This window comes from Lutjanus erythropterus, chromosome 9 (assembly GCF_056507025.1).
Source record: "Lutjanus erythropterus isolate fLutEry1 chromosome 9, fLutEry1.hap2, whole genome shotgun sequence".
NCBI classification, from domain to species: Eukaryota; Metazoa; Chordata; class Actinopteri; order Lutjaniformes; family Lutjanidae; genus Lutjanus; species Lutjanus erythropterus.
In genome coordinates this window covers 22,049,890-22,068,218 of record NC_139325.1, presented here as the reverse complement: position 1 = coordinate 22,068,218, position 18,329 = coordinate 22,049,890, and the positions used below count along the sequence as shown (strand labels likewise).

The window sequence follows — 18,329 nt, the reverse complement described above, 5'->3', positions numbered from 1 at the left end:
TGTGGGCAGTTTCATGTAGGAACTACTTTCTCTTTAGTAGATAGAAAGTAGTTTCCACATAAAGCTGCTCACAACAAGGCCTCTGGATTATTTTGAGTAACTGGGTCATGATTTATGGAAAGATACATTGCTGTTCAAATTTTTTAAATGCATTTTTTCTGCGCTTTGAACACAACATACTGAGTCCCATTTTGTCCATTATATTTATATAATATTAAGAGAAGGTAGACATCTCTCTCTGGATGTTAGATTTGGCAGATACTATATGCATCCAGGGTGAAATAGCAAATGTGGCTGTTTACTCCCTAGGTGTATATAGTCTAGCATGGCACAGGCAAACACCCAGGTGTCCATAGCCAACAATGCTATTTGCACCCAGGGCATTAACAGGACATGTGAGTATTTACACCCGCATGGGATCCACCAGCCCCTTGTGACCTGACTGACTATTGAATCAGCCAGACCTACAAGATAAGAGACCTACAGGGAAGAAAACAGAAATAGTTAAAGTTGATGTTAGTTGCACCCAGGGTGGAGTAGCATATGTGGCTATTTGCACTGGTTGGGGAATAGCCAAAGTGGCTGTTTACACCTGGGTGCATATAGCCTAGCATGGCAGAGACAAGCACCTCGGTGTCTGTAGTCAAAATTCTATTTATATTGGCTATTTAAACCTTCATGACAAACCATGAGCTGCAACTGAAAACTGGAAATATTTTTTAAAAATGTAAATAATTCAATTTACTCTAAAGTTAATACTGTTTAATTTCATATTTCATTTTAAATCTCCTGGGTTGGAACACAAACCCAACGCTCGAGAGATTCCTGAGCTTCACTTGTTGTCTACCACTGCCTCTTATTTCCAGAGAATTTGTCACGCTGTACAATTACAACTTAGAATTTAATTTAGGAGACGCTTTTATCCAAAGCGACGAAAGTCTGAGAGCTGATACAAAGCAAGCAAGGATCTAGTCAGGAGAGAACACGAGAAAGTGTCATATAGCAAATTCAAGTCAAGTAGGATGTAGATGCCTACAGGCAGTGCCAGTGGTAATATCCACAGAGTACATAAGATGCATTGGATGTTTTGTATTTGTTTGCTTTTTGTTTTCAATTCACAGATTTCTTGTGTACTTCTTAAATAAATTAAGCAAGTCAGGTGTGATAGCTGCTGTGTGCCTGTTCTTCCCTGGGTGCAAACAGACACTCCATTTAAATTTTTGGGTGAAACTGTCTCTTTAAACAGACTCAGATCTGAGCAAATGTGAGTGACCTCCGTTACATGATTAACTGCAGCGTGCACACCCAATCCCATTTTAGATTGGTTCCCTCCTCTAATAAGGGGCGCACATGGCATGAATGCCACTGCAGCACAGTTGTTGAGCCAGATGTTTGGCTCCAGTAAAGGGAATCAAAGTGATCGACTGCCTTCATTAGAGACGTTCAGTGTGCTCTAAATATGGAGACCCGTGACGAGTGGAGAGAGGCGCTGCTGCACTTCCCCTCTCTCCTCTGTCCCAACCCCCCTCCCAGTGTATGCACATTCCGCAGCCCCATGCCTGTGTGCTCCAGACCGCAGTTAAGCAGTCCCGTCTGGAGTGTGTGACGGCATGTAACACTGCCCTAGGCCATGCAAGATGCCTGCTCCCACTTAGAACTGAATGCAAAAGAGATCATTAACAGATTTGAGTTCAGTGCAGAGCAGAGAGGGAGCAGGAGATTGTGCCTCAGAGAGAAAGAGGAAACTTTCCTGCAGAATATTTTGGATCAAGCTATTATTTTCATTTCACCCTCAAATTATTAAATACCTCTTAACAGATTTCCCTCCGGGTTTTGGATAGGAAATGTTCTTATACACTAAATCCCTTGATAAGGCGTAGTATATTCCAAATATGTCCAAACTTCCTCACTGTGTAATCCATCAAGGGGGTTTTATATTTTACTATAAGTAACAGACATGTCTATAGGGCTGTGGTTGTGGTCTGGTTCAAAACTCATTTTCACATCTAAACATTAAAAAGAGTACTTGCCATTTGGTGGGGAAAAATAAATGTAAATACAAAGGCATATAAAACTGTATCAAAATTAAAAAAAATTACATGAGCAATGCTAGATTTTACATTAAGTTGCTAATTGTTTCGGGCCTATGAGAGGTATGACTCAATATCTAAAAATAAAACCGTATGTCTCAAACTACTGAGGCATGTTGAATCTTTTTGTCATTCGTAGGCTTACTCTCACACTCCTATCACCAACACAGCCATTTATTTTAACTATTTATCCAAGCTATTTTGACTATGTCCATTCATTTTAGCTACCATTTTAAATTTTTAGCTTACTTTTAGGGAACTACGAGTTAGTTTTTGCCATCCATTACTTTCAGGTAACTACCAGTTAGCTAACTATTTTTTTTTCCCATTTTACTCATAGTTTTAACTGTTTTCTCCATTTCAGTTAATGTTATTTATTTAGACATTATTATTAGACATTATCCATTCATTTTAGCATTCACCGTCCAATAATTTCAAGTAGTTACTGTTTATTGATTTTTTTTCTTCTAGTTTTTCTGCTTGCTTGTTTTCAAGCACTCTAAAAACTGTGTTCAAGTGTTCCAGATGATAGGACTTATTTTTCTCTCCATTACATTGTATTTCTTTATTATTATTATTATTATTATTCATTTAACTGTCTTACTCCACCATCTCATTCTCCCTCAAGCAACTGATCTAGAACGACTGGTTTTCAAAGTGAGGTTTGGGGACGAACAGAGGTCTTTGAGTGAGTTGTAGGGAGTCCTAAAAGCAGGAATAGAGTATTTTTACTTCGATCCAAGTTTGATCACTAAATGATTATAAAGATTTAATTATCTTCAAACCTAAACATAAAATAATTACTCTGAAAGGGTACTTTTAGACAAAATCCAAATGAATTTGGGGGTACGCGGTCTAATGTTCATCTGTTGTGGGGGTCCTCGCCATGAAAAAGTTTGGGAACCCTCAATGTAGCATGAAGACAACTGTATGACAGAGAGATTTAATGTCCTTCTCTTACAACAAAACAGCACTGACTTATCAGAGTTATTTATTAAATGAATAAAGCTCTTACAAAAACACATTGAGGCATACAATTAGGAAATATATACACAAAACCATACATGGCTGGCGTTAAAAAAATATCAAACCATCTGAGGCCATCACATACGTGTAACTAGCACACCAAGATGTCCATGGTTCTCATAGATTTTATTTAGTTATAGACTTGAAATGGTGATGAAATAAATATAAAAACATGATGGCAGCTTGGACACGAGTATTGATGTTAACAGTGTCTGGATTTTTTTTTAAGTCTGTGTCAAATATAAGAAATCATGATGACAAAAATGGAGCTGTGTGTTATGAATGTAGGGAGAATAGATTCATTTCTATTAATTTTCTTAATTCTTCACAGGTCAGAAATGATCTCACTTTAAGCCATGACTTATCAAAATAAAGCAATATTTAAGATATTTACAATCATAGATGATTATTAGGAAGAGCTAAAAAAAAGGTGTTTTTTATTTCACATAATGCTTAATTTTTGTGTCTTCTGATAAGATTTGAAACATCAGTGGTGCATAATATATCCTCAGTGTAAATAAATACCAAGGCTACTTATTTACTGCAGCAGAAAAAGGAAGAATAAAAACAGAACAAGACAACACATTTTAAAAACAAACTAATGAGTAGTTCCCAAAGACTGGGTTGCACCAACAAAGATTAATTTAATCTAAGATGAGTTCCACTAGAGTTCAGCAAAACTAGGTTTAAAATGAGCAAATGCAGATTTAATCTTAAGCGGGCCTCTGTTGCACAATTCAAAAAAATCACCTGTTTAGTAGTAAAACGTAAATAGAGTTAAATCAACATGGAGATGCTTGCTTACCAAAAACTACAATAAGCAAATAAACAAATAAATTTGAGAGCTGAGTATTAAGCAGAGGAGAAAACTGTTAACTTTTGGCTGCACTGTATTCCTTAACAAAAGGTTACATTGTTTGCTAGCTCGCTAAAAGATTTTTTAAAAAGTTATATGTTTGCCAGCTATCTAAAAAAGTAAAAACAAAAATATTATACTTGGTAACTAGCTCTCTAGAAAAAAAATGCTGTTTGTTGCATGTTAGCTGAAAATTTTACAAAACATTACGCTGTTTGCTAGCTAGCTAAATAGTTGGTTAGCCCAGTTAGCCTTCTCATGATGACTGTCATACCAAAGTTCAACCTCTTCAAATGTCAGTTTAAAGTTAATGCTAGATTACATTTTTTACTGGAGTTCAAATTTATGTTGGCTGATTTGGAAGTTCAATCTATATGTAGAGTAAAAACTAAACTGAGGGTTTACTGAGTTTAATTGAGTTTGAAAGTTTGGGGGAACATACTTTAGAGTTAAACAATGATTTTAACCAGCTTAAAAATTAATCCCTGTTGGTGCAACCTAACCAAAGTGTTTTTATAGAGTAAATGGCAACTGCAAGTATCACTGGCAAGATCTAAACCTCAGTTTCTACTGAAATGGGGAAAGTTGCATCATATTGGAAAGCTGTGTTATTGGAAGAAACCATCTCCTTTTGGCAAAAATCAATTGCAATACCAAAGTGGTTGCTGTAGTTGCGAATCATAAAACAAGACTAGCCAGACTAGAAACTTGATGATCTAAGCGGTCCGTATTTGTTTACACTAGAACGTGGAAGGCTGATGTTCTCTAGTGGAGTCAGGAGATAAATCTGATTACTGTCCAAATAACATGTAAACAGTGGTTTTGAAGTCATTGCGCTTGTGCAACACGTGTAAACATATTCTGTTTCCTGCCACTAACCAAATACAGTAACCAGGATTTTTGTGCATGTAAACAACATTTATAAAATTGTACTGTATATGGAGGTCATTGTAGCTCTAATCCAATTTGACCAGGCTTCTGCAGTGTCCACTGAGCAAGACATGAGGCTTAACCAGAAATAAAAGACGTTGTTCCCTCAGTAGTGGCAGTGAGAGGTTGTGACATACCGTATATTCAGTCTGTTTCCCCTGATTTGCTATATGTTATGCAGTTAGATCCAGGTAAAATCAAATGGTGACATAAATTGGGGTGTTACAAGTATAATGTTTTGTTCTCTTAGTAAAAACTGAATTATAAGTGTCCAACCATCAGTGGCAGCCTCCAGCAGTGACAGGAGTGTTGATATCAGAGTGCCTCCCTTGTCATTTCAATCAAAGTTCTTCACTTGAGTCTTTTTAGTGTCATACACGCGTATGTTCGGGGAGCTCTCAGACCACAGAAACACCCTGCGTGGGGCAGTTAAGAGCCGATACCACGTCAGGCCTCTCGATGCGGGCCAGTGCAGAACACAGCAGTCCCAGGGTGGAGCCTTCTTTCTGGGCCCAGTTAGAGAAGAGTGTGTGAGCGGGGGCCTCTCCACGCCCAAACAGGTCCAGCTGTTCAGGCTCATAGCCCAGCGCTGCGCCCAGCTGCCTCCACCCCCGGCCCCCTCCCTCCTGCAGGAGGCGCTCCACCTCTTCCTGTCTGTGGGGCGGCAGGTTGATGTACAGACGATTGTCCTGCTTGCTGTCCCTCTTAGTACCTGTAGAAACGTGAGAAAAATCAGCTTACCAATCGGCTATTTCTACCAAAAAAAACTAACCAATAGGATATTTTCAATAATAATAACACTGCTTGTATTATTAGTGGGTAAGATTGTTAAACAACCACAAAAGCAGATTAATATTAATTTGATATGATTCATGGATGAGATAATGTAGTAAAGTTTTATTCAGGTTACATTTAGTCACATTCATCGACCTCCTTCTTCACTCTTTGACGTATCTGACGTATGCCGTGTTTTCCCAGAAATTATAGTAACTAGTGGCTAGTGGGAAAACGCACTGTTGCCTTGAGTAAATTACAGATTTCTCTCGGTTTGACATTTGGTGGAAACATTTGGGATAATGTAAGTACAAAACTAAACAAAATATATAACATATGTCCAGCATTTTTCGTCATGGCAGATTGAAAACATATGTCCTATGATAGTTCTTTCTGTTTATAACTTCAAAGTTCAACATTTTATAGGCGTGAAATAAGAAAGCTTCCTCCTCATTATTTTGTGGGATACACTGGGAACTTAAAGGTGCACTTAAATATTTTGAAACCTCTTACTGGTCCAGGCTTTTTGTTCACGCAAGGGCCTTAAAACCAATTCTGAGATGTACAAGTAGCCATTAAGTATTACTAGTAATGAGATAACATGATTACTATTAAGCCCTATTCACACGAGACTAGTATTACCACGGGACCTCATGAAATTCAGAAATCAACCCCCCACATCTGTGATTTGTGCTGTGTATTCAGACATGATGAACAAAGTCTGTATTTTACTCAAATTTAGTGACATTATCTCCTCAATATGATGAATGTTTCAAAGGCAGAGCATCTGTTTCTCAGCAGCAATATTAATAATAGAGTTCTTTTGCCCACTTTCTGCTTGCATAACAAGCATAACGTTCTCTGTTAACATCACTCATTTTAAACGTCAATAAAGCTAATCTCACAGAACAGCTGTTGACTGTTATTTAACATGTTGGGAGCCACCATTAAAGTTCATACTTTTTCAGTTTTTGACAACCAAAAACAGATGTAAAAAAAAAAACAAAAAAAAAACATTACAACCCCAAAGTCACTGAGATGCCAGTTTGCACAGGAATATATTGTCACAACCTCAAATATGGTAGGTAATCTGCGATTTAATTTTTCCTTTACAAATGACGGACATTATGGCCTTCAGGAGGTCCTCTTTTCTGTGTTTATTCTTCAATAATCTAAAAAATAGTAATGCATGTTTATAAAGGTCTAGATGTCCCAGTGACCTTGTTAAAACGTCTGAAACTTAAATTTAGTTGACTTTCAAAGAGCCTGTGTGTACCACACCTTTGCTGGGCTGGTTGTCCTGTAGGCTGTGAGAGTCCAGAAAAACGCCGCTGTCACTTTGGAGCTTTTCTCCCTCTGGAGAGGTTCCCAACTCAGCTGCACGGGCCTTAGAGAGAGCCCGCTTCTGTTTACACGATCTCCAGCTGAGAAGAGCAGAAGAAAACAATGTCAGCTAAGCTGCCCACAGCAAGCTATTTTTCATCCCGGTGCCAATTTTAATCATTATTACATCCATTTAAGGACTGGGGCCCATCCTGAGTGAAGACGCACCATTTATACGCCACATAAAGAAGCAGACCGAGCACCACAGCAGCCAGCACAGATACATAGGCCAGGATGTTGTTGCTGCCACCCTCGTCCTGTGGGGTAAACTTGGGCGTTCCAGGCACAGGAGTGGCCTCCCCGTCCTTTGTCACCTCCTCAACACCTGGCCAGCGAGGAGCATCGCGAGTCCCACCGGGTCCATCCAGAGCAGGACGAGATAAAATGTGCAGCTTCTTATCTATTGAGCGTAAGAAAGAAGAGAGATGTGCACATATGTACATCAGAAACACATTTGGGCTGCGTAAATTAGGGCCAGAAATAATTCCACAGAAACCTGCACGCCTGATGTAACGATACCCTCAGTCATCCTGCTCCCCTGGGGTTTTCAAACCTTTCATTGCCCCTGTTTCCAGCCTCGTTCTCCCTCCTGCAGTCTGCCTATTTTAGGATCAAACACTACAAGGTACTGTGCTGACCTCTCTGGGGTCAAAGGGTCGTGACATATGGAACCAGAGCGTGTACAGATGACCTTACTCCTGGAGAGCGAATGAAGCCATTTGGGAGCGGGCAGACTGGTTGTCAGGGTCGGCAGCCTCCCTTTGGCCTTTAGGTTCTTTCGGGCAGTTAACCTAAAGACCTGTCAAGCTCATACCAATTGGATTACAGCACTTCAGTGGGCTCTTTTTTCACTGCTCATGTTTCCCAGCTCAGAGTGTTACAGAGCGTTCAGATGAGGTGTGGATGCAGGTGTTGACCACATGTCGTATTCTCACAGACCCTCCCACTGCCTGTCACCCTCCCTTTAGCTTGTTCTTTTATCTTTTACTATTGCTGTCTTTGCAATGCCTTAGATCTCTAATATAATAAGGCTGGTACTATTCTATACATTTCTTTGTGAGAAAATCCAAAAAGAACAATGTAAGTTAGCCTGTGTCTCATTCACTTCTCCTGAAGACAACAGGTTAAAACAGGTCATAAATTTATAATTTCATTTTTTAAAAAGTTTTTAGCAAATGTTGCAAATAGTGTATTTGTATGGGAAGATTTCCAGCTGCAGACTGGCGCACAAGTGAGAATTTTCAGCAGTGGGACGGTGACTGTAGGACTGATTCAAAATTAACCACAGTGAACACGTTCATCATAATGAAGGACCATGTCATGCAGAACAACTTTGTGTTTCATTTACAGGACTCCCTAAAAGTTGGTTTTGCAGGATGTAGCTGTGCACGCTTCTGCAAACTCCATGAACGTTTCACCACATGGTCTGAGTGCGTGCATAAAAGGTGAGATCGGTTTATTTAATACATGTCAAGTATTTGACCTCACGCCTGTATACATGAAAATTAGGGCTGTTCAGATACCAATACCAGTATCGAAAAATGCTTGTGATTCACCGAGCGAGGCCATACAACAATGAAAGCAACTATACCACACAGGGGTTAAAATTTTTTTTTTTTTTTTTTAAACATTGTATACTACTAACCCCTGTGTGATACAGTTATCAGATAGCTGTTAGATATTGACTGATAAACCAAGTTCAGGTATTGGAATCTGTATCGGAAAGGAAAAAACTTGTAACATCTCTAATGCAAACTGATACTTGGCCTTTTAAGATACTAACTTAGATTGATATCCTTCAGAATACAACCATATGAGTAGATTTTTGTTGCTGAATGTAACTTCTTCCATCAAAATCTCAATATATCTTTGCACTATTTTGTTGTGCAGTATGACATTACGATGGTCAGCTTCAAAATGTATCAATAGCCAAGTAAAAATCATTATAAAATGTAAAAAATACAAGAAGTAAAAATCTCAGTGTATCTATGTAAATCGATGACACAAAAAAAAGGTTACAATTACGCATGAGGTCTTCTGTATTCTTATTCTTGGATTAAAGGGAAACTGTGTAGGTTATGGTTTTGCAAGTGACAAGACAAGATGACCCAATGTGAGCCAATAAGAACGCGCTTCAGGCACATAACACTGTGTGACGCGACAGAAAATCCACCAATGTATTTTATCAGTGTGGGGTTTTTTAGCTACTCACCCATGCAGAGTGTGTCAGAGTTGGACATGCAGGCTCGGATCTCCACCTCACTGTCAGAGCACTGGGTGCAGGTCTGACAGGGTTTGGTGCTCCTCAGCTCCTCTGAAAATGTTCCGGGGCCACACACCTGGCAAACCGTGTTTCCCTGTGGGCCACACTCCCGGGTAGCACCCTCGCCACGAGAGCACTTGGAGCATGGCGCACACAGGCCATGGCTGCTCAAAAAGAAGAAGCCATTGCTGCATTCACACTGTGTGTTTTGAGTGGCGGAGCAGGAGGCGAATGTGGGGACGCTCGGGGGGCACTTGGCACAGGTAAGGCAGGCGCTGAGGTCTTCAGATGAGGAGAATGTTCCTGGGAAACAGATTATAAAGTAAGTGTCGGTGTGTTTCTCCCATAAATATCAGTGGCAACGATGATACGCAGTGCCGCTTTAAACCTTCCAGCCTCTCGAGCAGATGACAGAGATAATGATAAGGCAGGTAAAATATATTCTACATTGGTGGCGTAACATTAGATTATAATTGCTCACCCTGCGGGCATGGTGTGCACTTGGTATCTTCTTTCCCACACTCTACCTCCACTCCAAAGCCAGCAGGACACAGACTGCAACACTGCCCTGATTCAGTGAACTTGCCACTGGCACAGGCATCTCCAACAGTGACCTACAGTAAATAAATGACAAAGTTAGAAAGTCGTCTCTATTCTGACACTGTTAAAGCATGCATAACTTAAAGGTGCAATATACAACATTCAGATTCAATAGATGTCAGCAAACATCTCATCGCGACATATCATCTCATGTTACAGATAAACAGTACACCAAAATATGTTTCTGAAAACATTTTAGGCAAGAAATAGGCGATGCATTTACATTATCTTGAGCCATCTTTGATCAGCTGAGCTAAACAGGTTTAGGGATCTCAGTTGGAACCCAGAGCCAAAATGGCCACCTGGTCATAACATATCTCTTATTACTACAATTGAATAGTGCGCCAAAATGTTTGTATGTTTCTGAACACATTTTAAGCAAGAAATATGTTAAGATCAGCACTACCTAATTTCAGTTTCAACTTAGTTTTAGGGGTCTCCATTGGAAACCAGAGCCAAAATGGCAGTTTCTGAAAATAATTTAGGTAGGAAATAGGCAATGTAGTAACATAATCTACCTAATCAGACAGTTTGATCTGAGTTTTGCAAGCAGTGTGTGTTCAGATGACATGTTTTCCCCCAGCTTCACTGAGTAACCAGTGATTTCCGAAGTGTGGGCTGCGGCCCTCTGGGGGCCATGAAGCCTGCGGGTGGGCCTAGAGAGGTCATGATGAATGAATTGATAAAATGTTTTTAATTTTCAATTTTTATACATTTGACATTACCATACATATTTATTGGTAAAACAAAACCATGGGATTTATATTAATTGTTATTCTTCATTCATTTGACCTAGTCTAACTGGTGATACACCATATTTGTTGACCAGTCACAGTAACACCAGAATGTATCTTATATCTCATCACTGGTACCATTAACCTTCTGTATGAACCAAAGTTGTGATTAAAAGTTTTTGTGGCTCCTGAAGATTTTCAGATTTCAATATTGGCCGAGGCATTCTTCTGTTTGGGAATGGGTGGAGTAAACACAACCTCCCTTTGTTTTGGTCTGAGACGCTGGTGGTCTACGGCAACCTCTAAAAGGAGCAAATGTTGTATACAGCATGTTTAAGTAGTTACCAAACAAGAAAACGACAGAAGAGCTTTTTCTTTCTCCACATGTGGGAAGGAAATCACACACATCCCACCCCTGTGTAATTAAAGAAGCGAGGAAACTGGGTGAACTGAAAATGGCCCTTTTTTAAATCTTTCTATCTGCCTCATCTTTCGTTCTTAAAGTGCTCTAAGTCCTTATCTACAAGTGGGTAATGGAGAGCCCAGCTTGAGTTATGACATGAGGGATAGATCGGACATTCCTAACGGCTTGTGCAGCGGGGTTGGTGCCTGACAGGAGTGGCTGGCTTTAATCAGATGGCTTTAGACCAGTGGAAAGAAAAAGACATGAAGGGGTGAAGCAAAACACTCAGAAAAGAAGGAAGGAAGGAGTAAAAGGAGCTTCCGTCCTCCCACACACTCCAAAATCAGTGTGAATGACAATGTGTATCTGTGTGTGCGGATACAGTTTGTGTGTGTGTGTATTTCTTGACATCAGAAAAGAAGGGGGAGATATATAAAGGAGACGGTTCCAGCCCCAGGCGAGGGTGTCAGTTAACCAAGACTGCCCAGCATGCGAGTGTCTGTTTGGGTGAGTGGGGGCCTTTGAAGTCGCCAAGCCCTGCAGGTGTGTCTATGAAGGTCAGTATTTCACTAACTCCCCTTCTCCAGGCTCTGAACGAGGGCATCTTAAACATGCACACATTTAAGGAAGATTGGCCTGCCCCGCCTGAGGGCTGACAAGAGCAAACAGATGTCTAACAACTAACCTCCTGCAAAGGGGAAAAGTAACAGCTAAACAATCCACTGATGTCTCTCTTTGTCTCTGAAGTCTGCCAAGAAACACAGGCGGCAACGTGTGTGAACCTGTAGAGTCTCCAACAAAAAGCCCACCAGAAACACACACAAACACACACACAGAGACACACACACACACACACACACACACACACACACACACAGTGCCATGCCCCTAGTCGCAAAACACTGAAATGTTCCATGCTGATACTACAAGAGGAACAGCTTTGAATCGGGGCTCGCCTCGTTCCAAAAACAACAGGCAGTTTTACTGCGGCGCTTACAGAGGAGCCTGATGATATCTGAGCACCAGCCACAAACCCAGATCAGAGGTATTAGGGTGTCGGGTTGGTAGAATCCAGCAGGCAGGAACCAGTAGGATGTTTGGAGTTGGCAGACTGTGACCAAGCCTGGACCATAATAACTTGTAGCAGGCCATTCCTTCTAATCTGTGCCATTTGCAAGTAAGTAAGTGTCGTGTTTTAACCAATGTATTATGATTTTTCATTGATAAAATGTATTTAAATGTCTAAACTGTCATGTTAAAGAGGGGGGACAGGCTAAGACTCTATATTTTCAGTGTTCTAGGTAGCTTGTTAAGATTTTACATAATGTCTCTTGAAATTGCAATGAAGACAAAATGCAGGAAACCAAGGTTGGTAATAAAATGTATTAATCAGATATATTTCATGTTGATTAATGTATGTAATGTTCTGGGAGTGGAAACGGCACAGATTCAATGGACTGGCCCGAGGACAAAGGCTTCCAGCTGGCTCTGGTTGGTCCTCTACATGTGACAGATGGAGCTCCTCTACTCACACTAGCTAACCTCTTAGTCCTCAATTTACTCTTTGATAAATATTTGGTGACAGTGGCTCTGCTTTATTTTTACCTCCTGCTTGGATCTCTGTCATTTTGCAGAGCCTGCAGTGAGTCTGGACTAGTGGGGCTCTGTACGCCTGCCTGGAGGGCCGACTCAGCTCAGAGCAGGAACTGCCAACGGCCTGGCACTTCACCCACTGGTGCCCAGTAGTGAACAATAAAATATTTAGTCCATACCCCACTGGAGAGGAGTGGCAACAGTGATCTACTCAGTAGAGGAATGAGTAAATCATTATCTACTGTATATACAGTATGAAACAGTACTATATATGGATACCGCTTTATTGGGATGAGAATATATGCCAGTTTACTTATCACACTTAATACTGCAATGAATAAATAATTTGACTTTTTCAAATTAAAGCAAAGGCAAGTGAGCCATAGTAAATCCATCTTGTAACAAAGTGTTTATGCTTCCTTACGTTGAGCGTGTATTAAACAAAGTAAATCACAATTTTTAAAGTATGTGGCTAAAGAATAACAGAGAGAGAGCACAGCTAGCTCTGACTGTTGACAAGCGAGAACCCAGGATGCCAGAATTTTGGGGCCATTGCTGATTATTTGGGAGTAAAAAAATTCTGATATCAATATATCAGCCAATATTGCAATGATCCCTCAAATGTGCTTATCAAACTCTTGTGACAATGGAGGCAGAGTATTTTAAAGTTTAACTTTATTGTCCAAAATGACATCAGGTCATTAGAACAGGTAAACTTTCTTTGGGTATTTTTATTGATTATAAATAACTCTAAATTAAAAAAAAAAAAAAAAAAAAAGACAGACAGACTGAAATAGCTGTGAGAGGCCAACATCAGCTGATAATATTGGCTGACCATCACTATCCACGAGCCTCCAGAAGCGTGTGGCAGCACCACCCACCTGCGCCTTCTTATTTTCTCATTATTTTGCTGAGCTGAAGAAACCAAAAAGAAGAACCCAAGGAATTTGACACCCACAGAATGAACTATTTTTCTGATGCATTTACAAACAGCAACTGATAAATCCTAATTATTCTAGTGTAGATAGATAGATAGATAGATAGATAGATAGATAGATAGATAGATAGATAGACAGACATAGTAGTAGACGTTCAAGGTCTTATCATTGTTCGTTGTAAATTTAGTACCATCTTACTATAATATTGTAGTTTGGTTTGTTAGTTTTGGTTTCATGTCCAAATTTCATGCAAAAACATTAATTTGGTGTGCAGCATGCACTAGAGTACTCTAGTCTAGTCTTATCTGTTGCCTCAGGAGCATAAAGTCTGCAGGAATGAGGGGGGGCTGCAGTTGCTTTTTCCATTTAGGTAAGAAGCTGCAATCCGAAGGGATTCCCCAGTGAGAACAGACGGACCACCGAGGAGAAGTGCTTTCAATGGGGCTCTCAACTCCACGGCTGCCGGAGTCACTCAGTCAACGCGGATCACACACATACACATACACAAACACACACACACACACACACACACACACACACACACACACACTTCATTTCAGCCCTCTCTCTGTGCTTGAAACATTTTCTGTGCCCCTTTGAAGTGAGTGTGACCACTTTTGAAGCGCGAAGGCTGGACTTTCCACAGTTAATCTAATCTGCGTGAAAATAAACACACAAAAGGATGCTCTCTCTGTGAGGACAATGACCCCTCAGCCTTCACAGTCTGAGACAGTCTGACTGTGACAGTAACAGGCAGAGAGGGGTCTTTCAGGCAGCAGAGACAGCCTGAGCTGAGGGAAAGTTGTCTCAGCTACACATCCCATCTTCACTGATTACTGTCATTAGTGCACAGGGAGCATAAGGGACAAATTAAAGGACACGGGTTTCTCTCCAGCATCAAAAACTCTTATCCTAAATCAAACAAGACAGCACACATGCACTAATGCATTAACTATTAATCTACTGATTTCCCACCAAAGAGCTGAGAAGTGGCTCAAATGTGTAAATGATCCTGAGGTCTGCTGCCCTCTCAAGAAATCTGCTTAACAACTCTATGGAAATTCAAATGACTGTGGTAACAAACTAAACCAGCCCCTCCCCCCACTCACTCACACACACACACACACACACACACACACACACACACACACACACACCACAAACTGGGAGAAAATGATGATAATTGCTTTGCTCCGGATATCCAGGCCCAGCAAAGGCCACATTTTCACCAGGAGCTGCAACAAATATGGCGAAGTACAGTACACTACAGACAACAAGAGCCTCAGACACTGAGTTAACAGGAGACTTTAACATATAATCAAATTACTTAGGTAGAGGATACTACCTTATAACATTTATCTTGTTTATTTTTCTCATTTTATCCCTTTATTCCTTTTTTTGATCTTTTATTTGTTTTTTGTTAATCCTTTCGTTCCCATTTTTACCCTTTTAGCCTTTTATTTATCCCATTATTCTTGCCTTTTAGCCTTTTATTCTTCTTTTTATCCATTTATTCTTGTTTTTTACCCTCCTATTTAGGCTTTTTATTCATTTATTCCTGTTTATACATTTCTATTTTTGTGTTTTACCCTTTTATTCTTTTTGCCCTTAAATCTTGTTTTTATCCTTTTGTCGCTTATTTTCTCAATTAATCGCTTAGTTATTCAGTCCATAAAATATCAAAAAATGAAAAGCAGCGATCAAAGTGACGTCCTCAAATGTCTTGATTTGTCCACGACTCCACAGATATTTGGTTTACTTTTATAAAAAATGACTTACAGTGATTAATCGATTATCAAAATAGTTGGTCATTAATTTAATAGTCAATTAGTCATTGTAGCTTTACTTTTATTCTTGTTTTTATGCTTTTATCCTGTTTTGTATTGCTGCAGGTCTCTGAGAGTTAACAATCATAATTTCCATTGTATGCCTACAGTGACAAATGTTCTGCATTACTGTAAATTATGCAGTGAGTAATCAGAATCATTTGACAGCACACATGATAACCTTACAGTGGACTACAGAAACACACTTAAAGTCAGGGTGTTTGCAAAGCAGAACAGAAACGGCTTCTTAGATTTCAAAAACAAACCCTTTTGATTATTCCACCCTCATTATAGGCGAGAGATACACATCTCTGTAAGAGCTGAAGTTTTATCTAAACACTTTGATCTAACAAAAGTGCTTTGACTCTGAGGAGCGTGTCCAGACAGGACTACAAGCCCCATGGGCTGTTCGAGGTAGATGAGTGTCAAATTATTGTCTGCAACTGTGGAAGCATGGGCCTTTCTTTTCACACGGATCCTGACTTAATAACATGCTATCAAACACTACTGAAACTATAATTTGTTCATAAAATACACCATTTATCACGATATAAGTGCGTGATCTTGGTGAATGGTGTGCTACTGCGATGTTTCTGCACATATATCTGGTATGTTCTCACAGAAAAAAATCATACATGAATTTGGTGGAATCAAATCATCTTTTCTTATTAACTAAAAATAAATATAAAATTTTATTTGTTCAAGTTTATTTAACTTACAATTTCTAGTATTTACTTTCCGAAAACTTCAGAACTTATAAACATGAGCTCTTCTAACTTGATGTCTGAGGTTTCTAAAAGAAAAAATGGGCAGCATATTAGCAGGGCTTTCAGCATGCATCTTTCTTTTTTATGAAAAAAAACATATGTGATGGAAACTCACTGTCCCTAATACACTTTAAGATAAGCTGCTTTCACGATAATGAAAGCACTGTGAACTATGGTGAAGGTAAGTATTGAATTAGTTAATTAAAAGTTAATAAATTGTAATTAATGTCACAAGTTGTAGATTTTTGTCAGTGTGACTGAAGAGTTGTTGGTTCAACTTAATATCTTATGTTTACTGAACATGTTTTCTCAAGTACACCTGAATTACAGTCAAGTTTACTTGACATGAAAAGGTTTTTGTTTTGAAACACTAAAAAATGACTTGAACTTGGCTTTTCAACTTCAGTAAACTTTAATACTTAGGCAGCCTGGACACGAACTTTTTAAAGATACACTGATGGTTTATTTTCACGGTGCTGTGACCATGGAGGTCTGCAACAACAGTCCCTGTGTGTAGATGTACAGTAAGCTAAGTAGGCCACAGTCCAAGATGTGTCTTTGAAAAAAAAAAATGAAATTACTGAGTAGATTCCTCTTTTGTTTTGGTCATGAGAAACCATAAAAGAAAAGAGCGGATTAGATTTGATCTTTCCACTGGTATTTGCCAGCTAAACAATGCCAACAAACATATTCACCAACAGGAGCCATGTGACACAGCCTTAATGAAATATGGCTCTGTGGTGCAAGACAGATTTCCTTTGGGAACAATGGTGTAAAACTGAACTCCAAGACGTTCAACTTCACAATGGTTTCTATTATAATGACGATAAGAGTGTGAAATAAGAAAGCAGCACGATATACAGGAGATATGTTGTGGAAATACGTGTCATATTGTGTTAGTAAAGCAGTAATTAACTGTTGCTTACTTTTAAGAGCAGAAGCGCGCAGATAACAACCAGTCTCATGTCTTCAGTCTCCAAAATCCTTCGGGCGGACAGATTGGTGCGTCTCAAAATCTCTGACAGGACTTTTTTTTTTTTTCACTCTACAGCCCTCATAAAAACTATCATCAAACTTCCACTTCTTTAAATCTAAACGTGACACCAAACAAACCAACTTCTCCTTCTCCGCAGACAGGAAAGTCCGGTACAGTCCAGCAATCAGATGTTTTTTTTACGCATGAGAAAGCGGTTTCACAGTGCGGGCTGTGTAATCCGTAGGTTCTCCCAGGTAACAGCGCGGCACAGACGCATTTCCTTCTTTGAGTGCAACTCCCCGCTGATTCTGTGTAAGTTAACACAGAGTTTCTTCTGTTTCAGCTGGCAGGATGCGTGGACTGCCGCCTCTCCCGCAGCTCTGCAGCAGATGAGGCAGGAAAGGCTCCTGTGAGCTCTCCTGGGCCTTTTCTCCTCCCATCTCCTCAGCTTTCAGACCGGCGTCCTGATTGGCTGCATCCCTGCGACGCTGTGCTGGAAACAAGAATGTAATGGAGGCAAAGAACCGCAAGCGAGTCTGACATTGTCACTGTTAGCATGTGATCATGTAGTCAGATTACTGATTTACACTCATATATGCTGGAATCAACAAATACATTTAAAATAACCGCAACTGTATGAAAATACTTCCAAACATTAATATGTGGAGATCCAAAGTGTTCATAATGAAAAATATCACAATAAATACACACAAAATATCAGGTGTGGAGTTAGGACTGGACAAATATCAATATTATATAAATACTGTGACATGAGACTAGATATTAGCTTAAATCTGGAATATGGTTATATCATGATGTGTCATAAGTGTTGTCTTTTCCTGGTTTTAAAGGCTGTGATGTCATTTTGTGAAGTTACCAGACTGTTCTAGCTTTTCTATTACTTGCCTTTACCCACCCATCCATATCGCTGATGAATATATATCAAATATCTTGTGAAATCACTAATAATGCTCCCTACAAAATGTGATAAAAATCCACATGCCAGGCCTATTTTATACACCTTTGTGTTGTTTAATCTACAGCAATGCATCATTTTGTATAATATCATCATGTTTCCACTATTTGAGCATTTGCACCATGTCATTTTAGAGAAAATTAGTGTATAGAGAATGTATTGTATACCACAGACTAACTTAATAATACTGAGAT

The 18,329-nt window shown here is 39.6% G+C and overlaps 1 protein-coding gene across 1 annotated transcript; it reads right to left on the bottom strand.

Annotated features, from left to right (window-relative positions):
* Positions 1-3,064: 3,064 nt before the first annotated feature.
* nradd (neurotrophin receptor associated death domain) lies at positions 3,065-17,570 on the bottom strand. Its single transcript, XM_084726583.1, has 6 exons — positions 17,110-17,570; positions 9,804-9,936; positions 9,272-9,625; positions 7,228-7,459; positions 6,958-7,100; positions 3,065-5,614 (listed from the first exon to the last, which is right to left on the bottom strand). The coding sequence occupies exons 1-6, from the start codon at positions 17,146-17,148 to the stop codon at positions 5,301-5,303; spliced, it is 1,215 nt and encodes a 404-aa protein (XP_084582709.1). The 5' UTR covers positions 17,149-17,570; the 3' UTR covers positions 3,065-5,300.
* Between the last annotated feature and the right edge of the window lie 759 nt (positions 17,571-18,329).

What these genes read in the sequence shown, in the direction of transcription:
- nradd (XM_084726583.1), bottom strand. Translation starts at nt 17,148, where the DNA reads ATGAGACTGGTTGTTATCTGCGCGCTTCTGCTCTTAAAA. An exon ending in CTCTGACACACTCTGCATGG is followed by an intron (nt 7,460 to 9,271) that starts GTGAGTAGCTAA and finishes TACGCTCAATAG; the next exon opens with ATAAGAAGCTGCACATTTTA. An exon ending in CTTTATGTGGCGTATAAATG is followed by an intron (nt 7,101 to 7,227) that starts GTGCGTCTTCAC and finishes TGCTCTTCTCAG; the next exon opens with CTGGAGATCGTGTAAACAGA.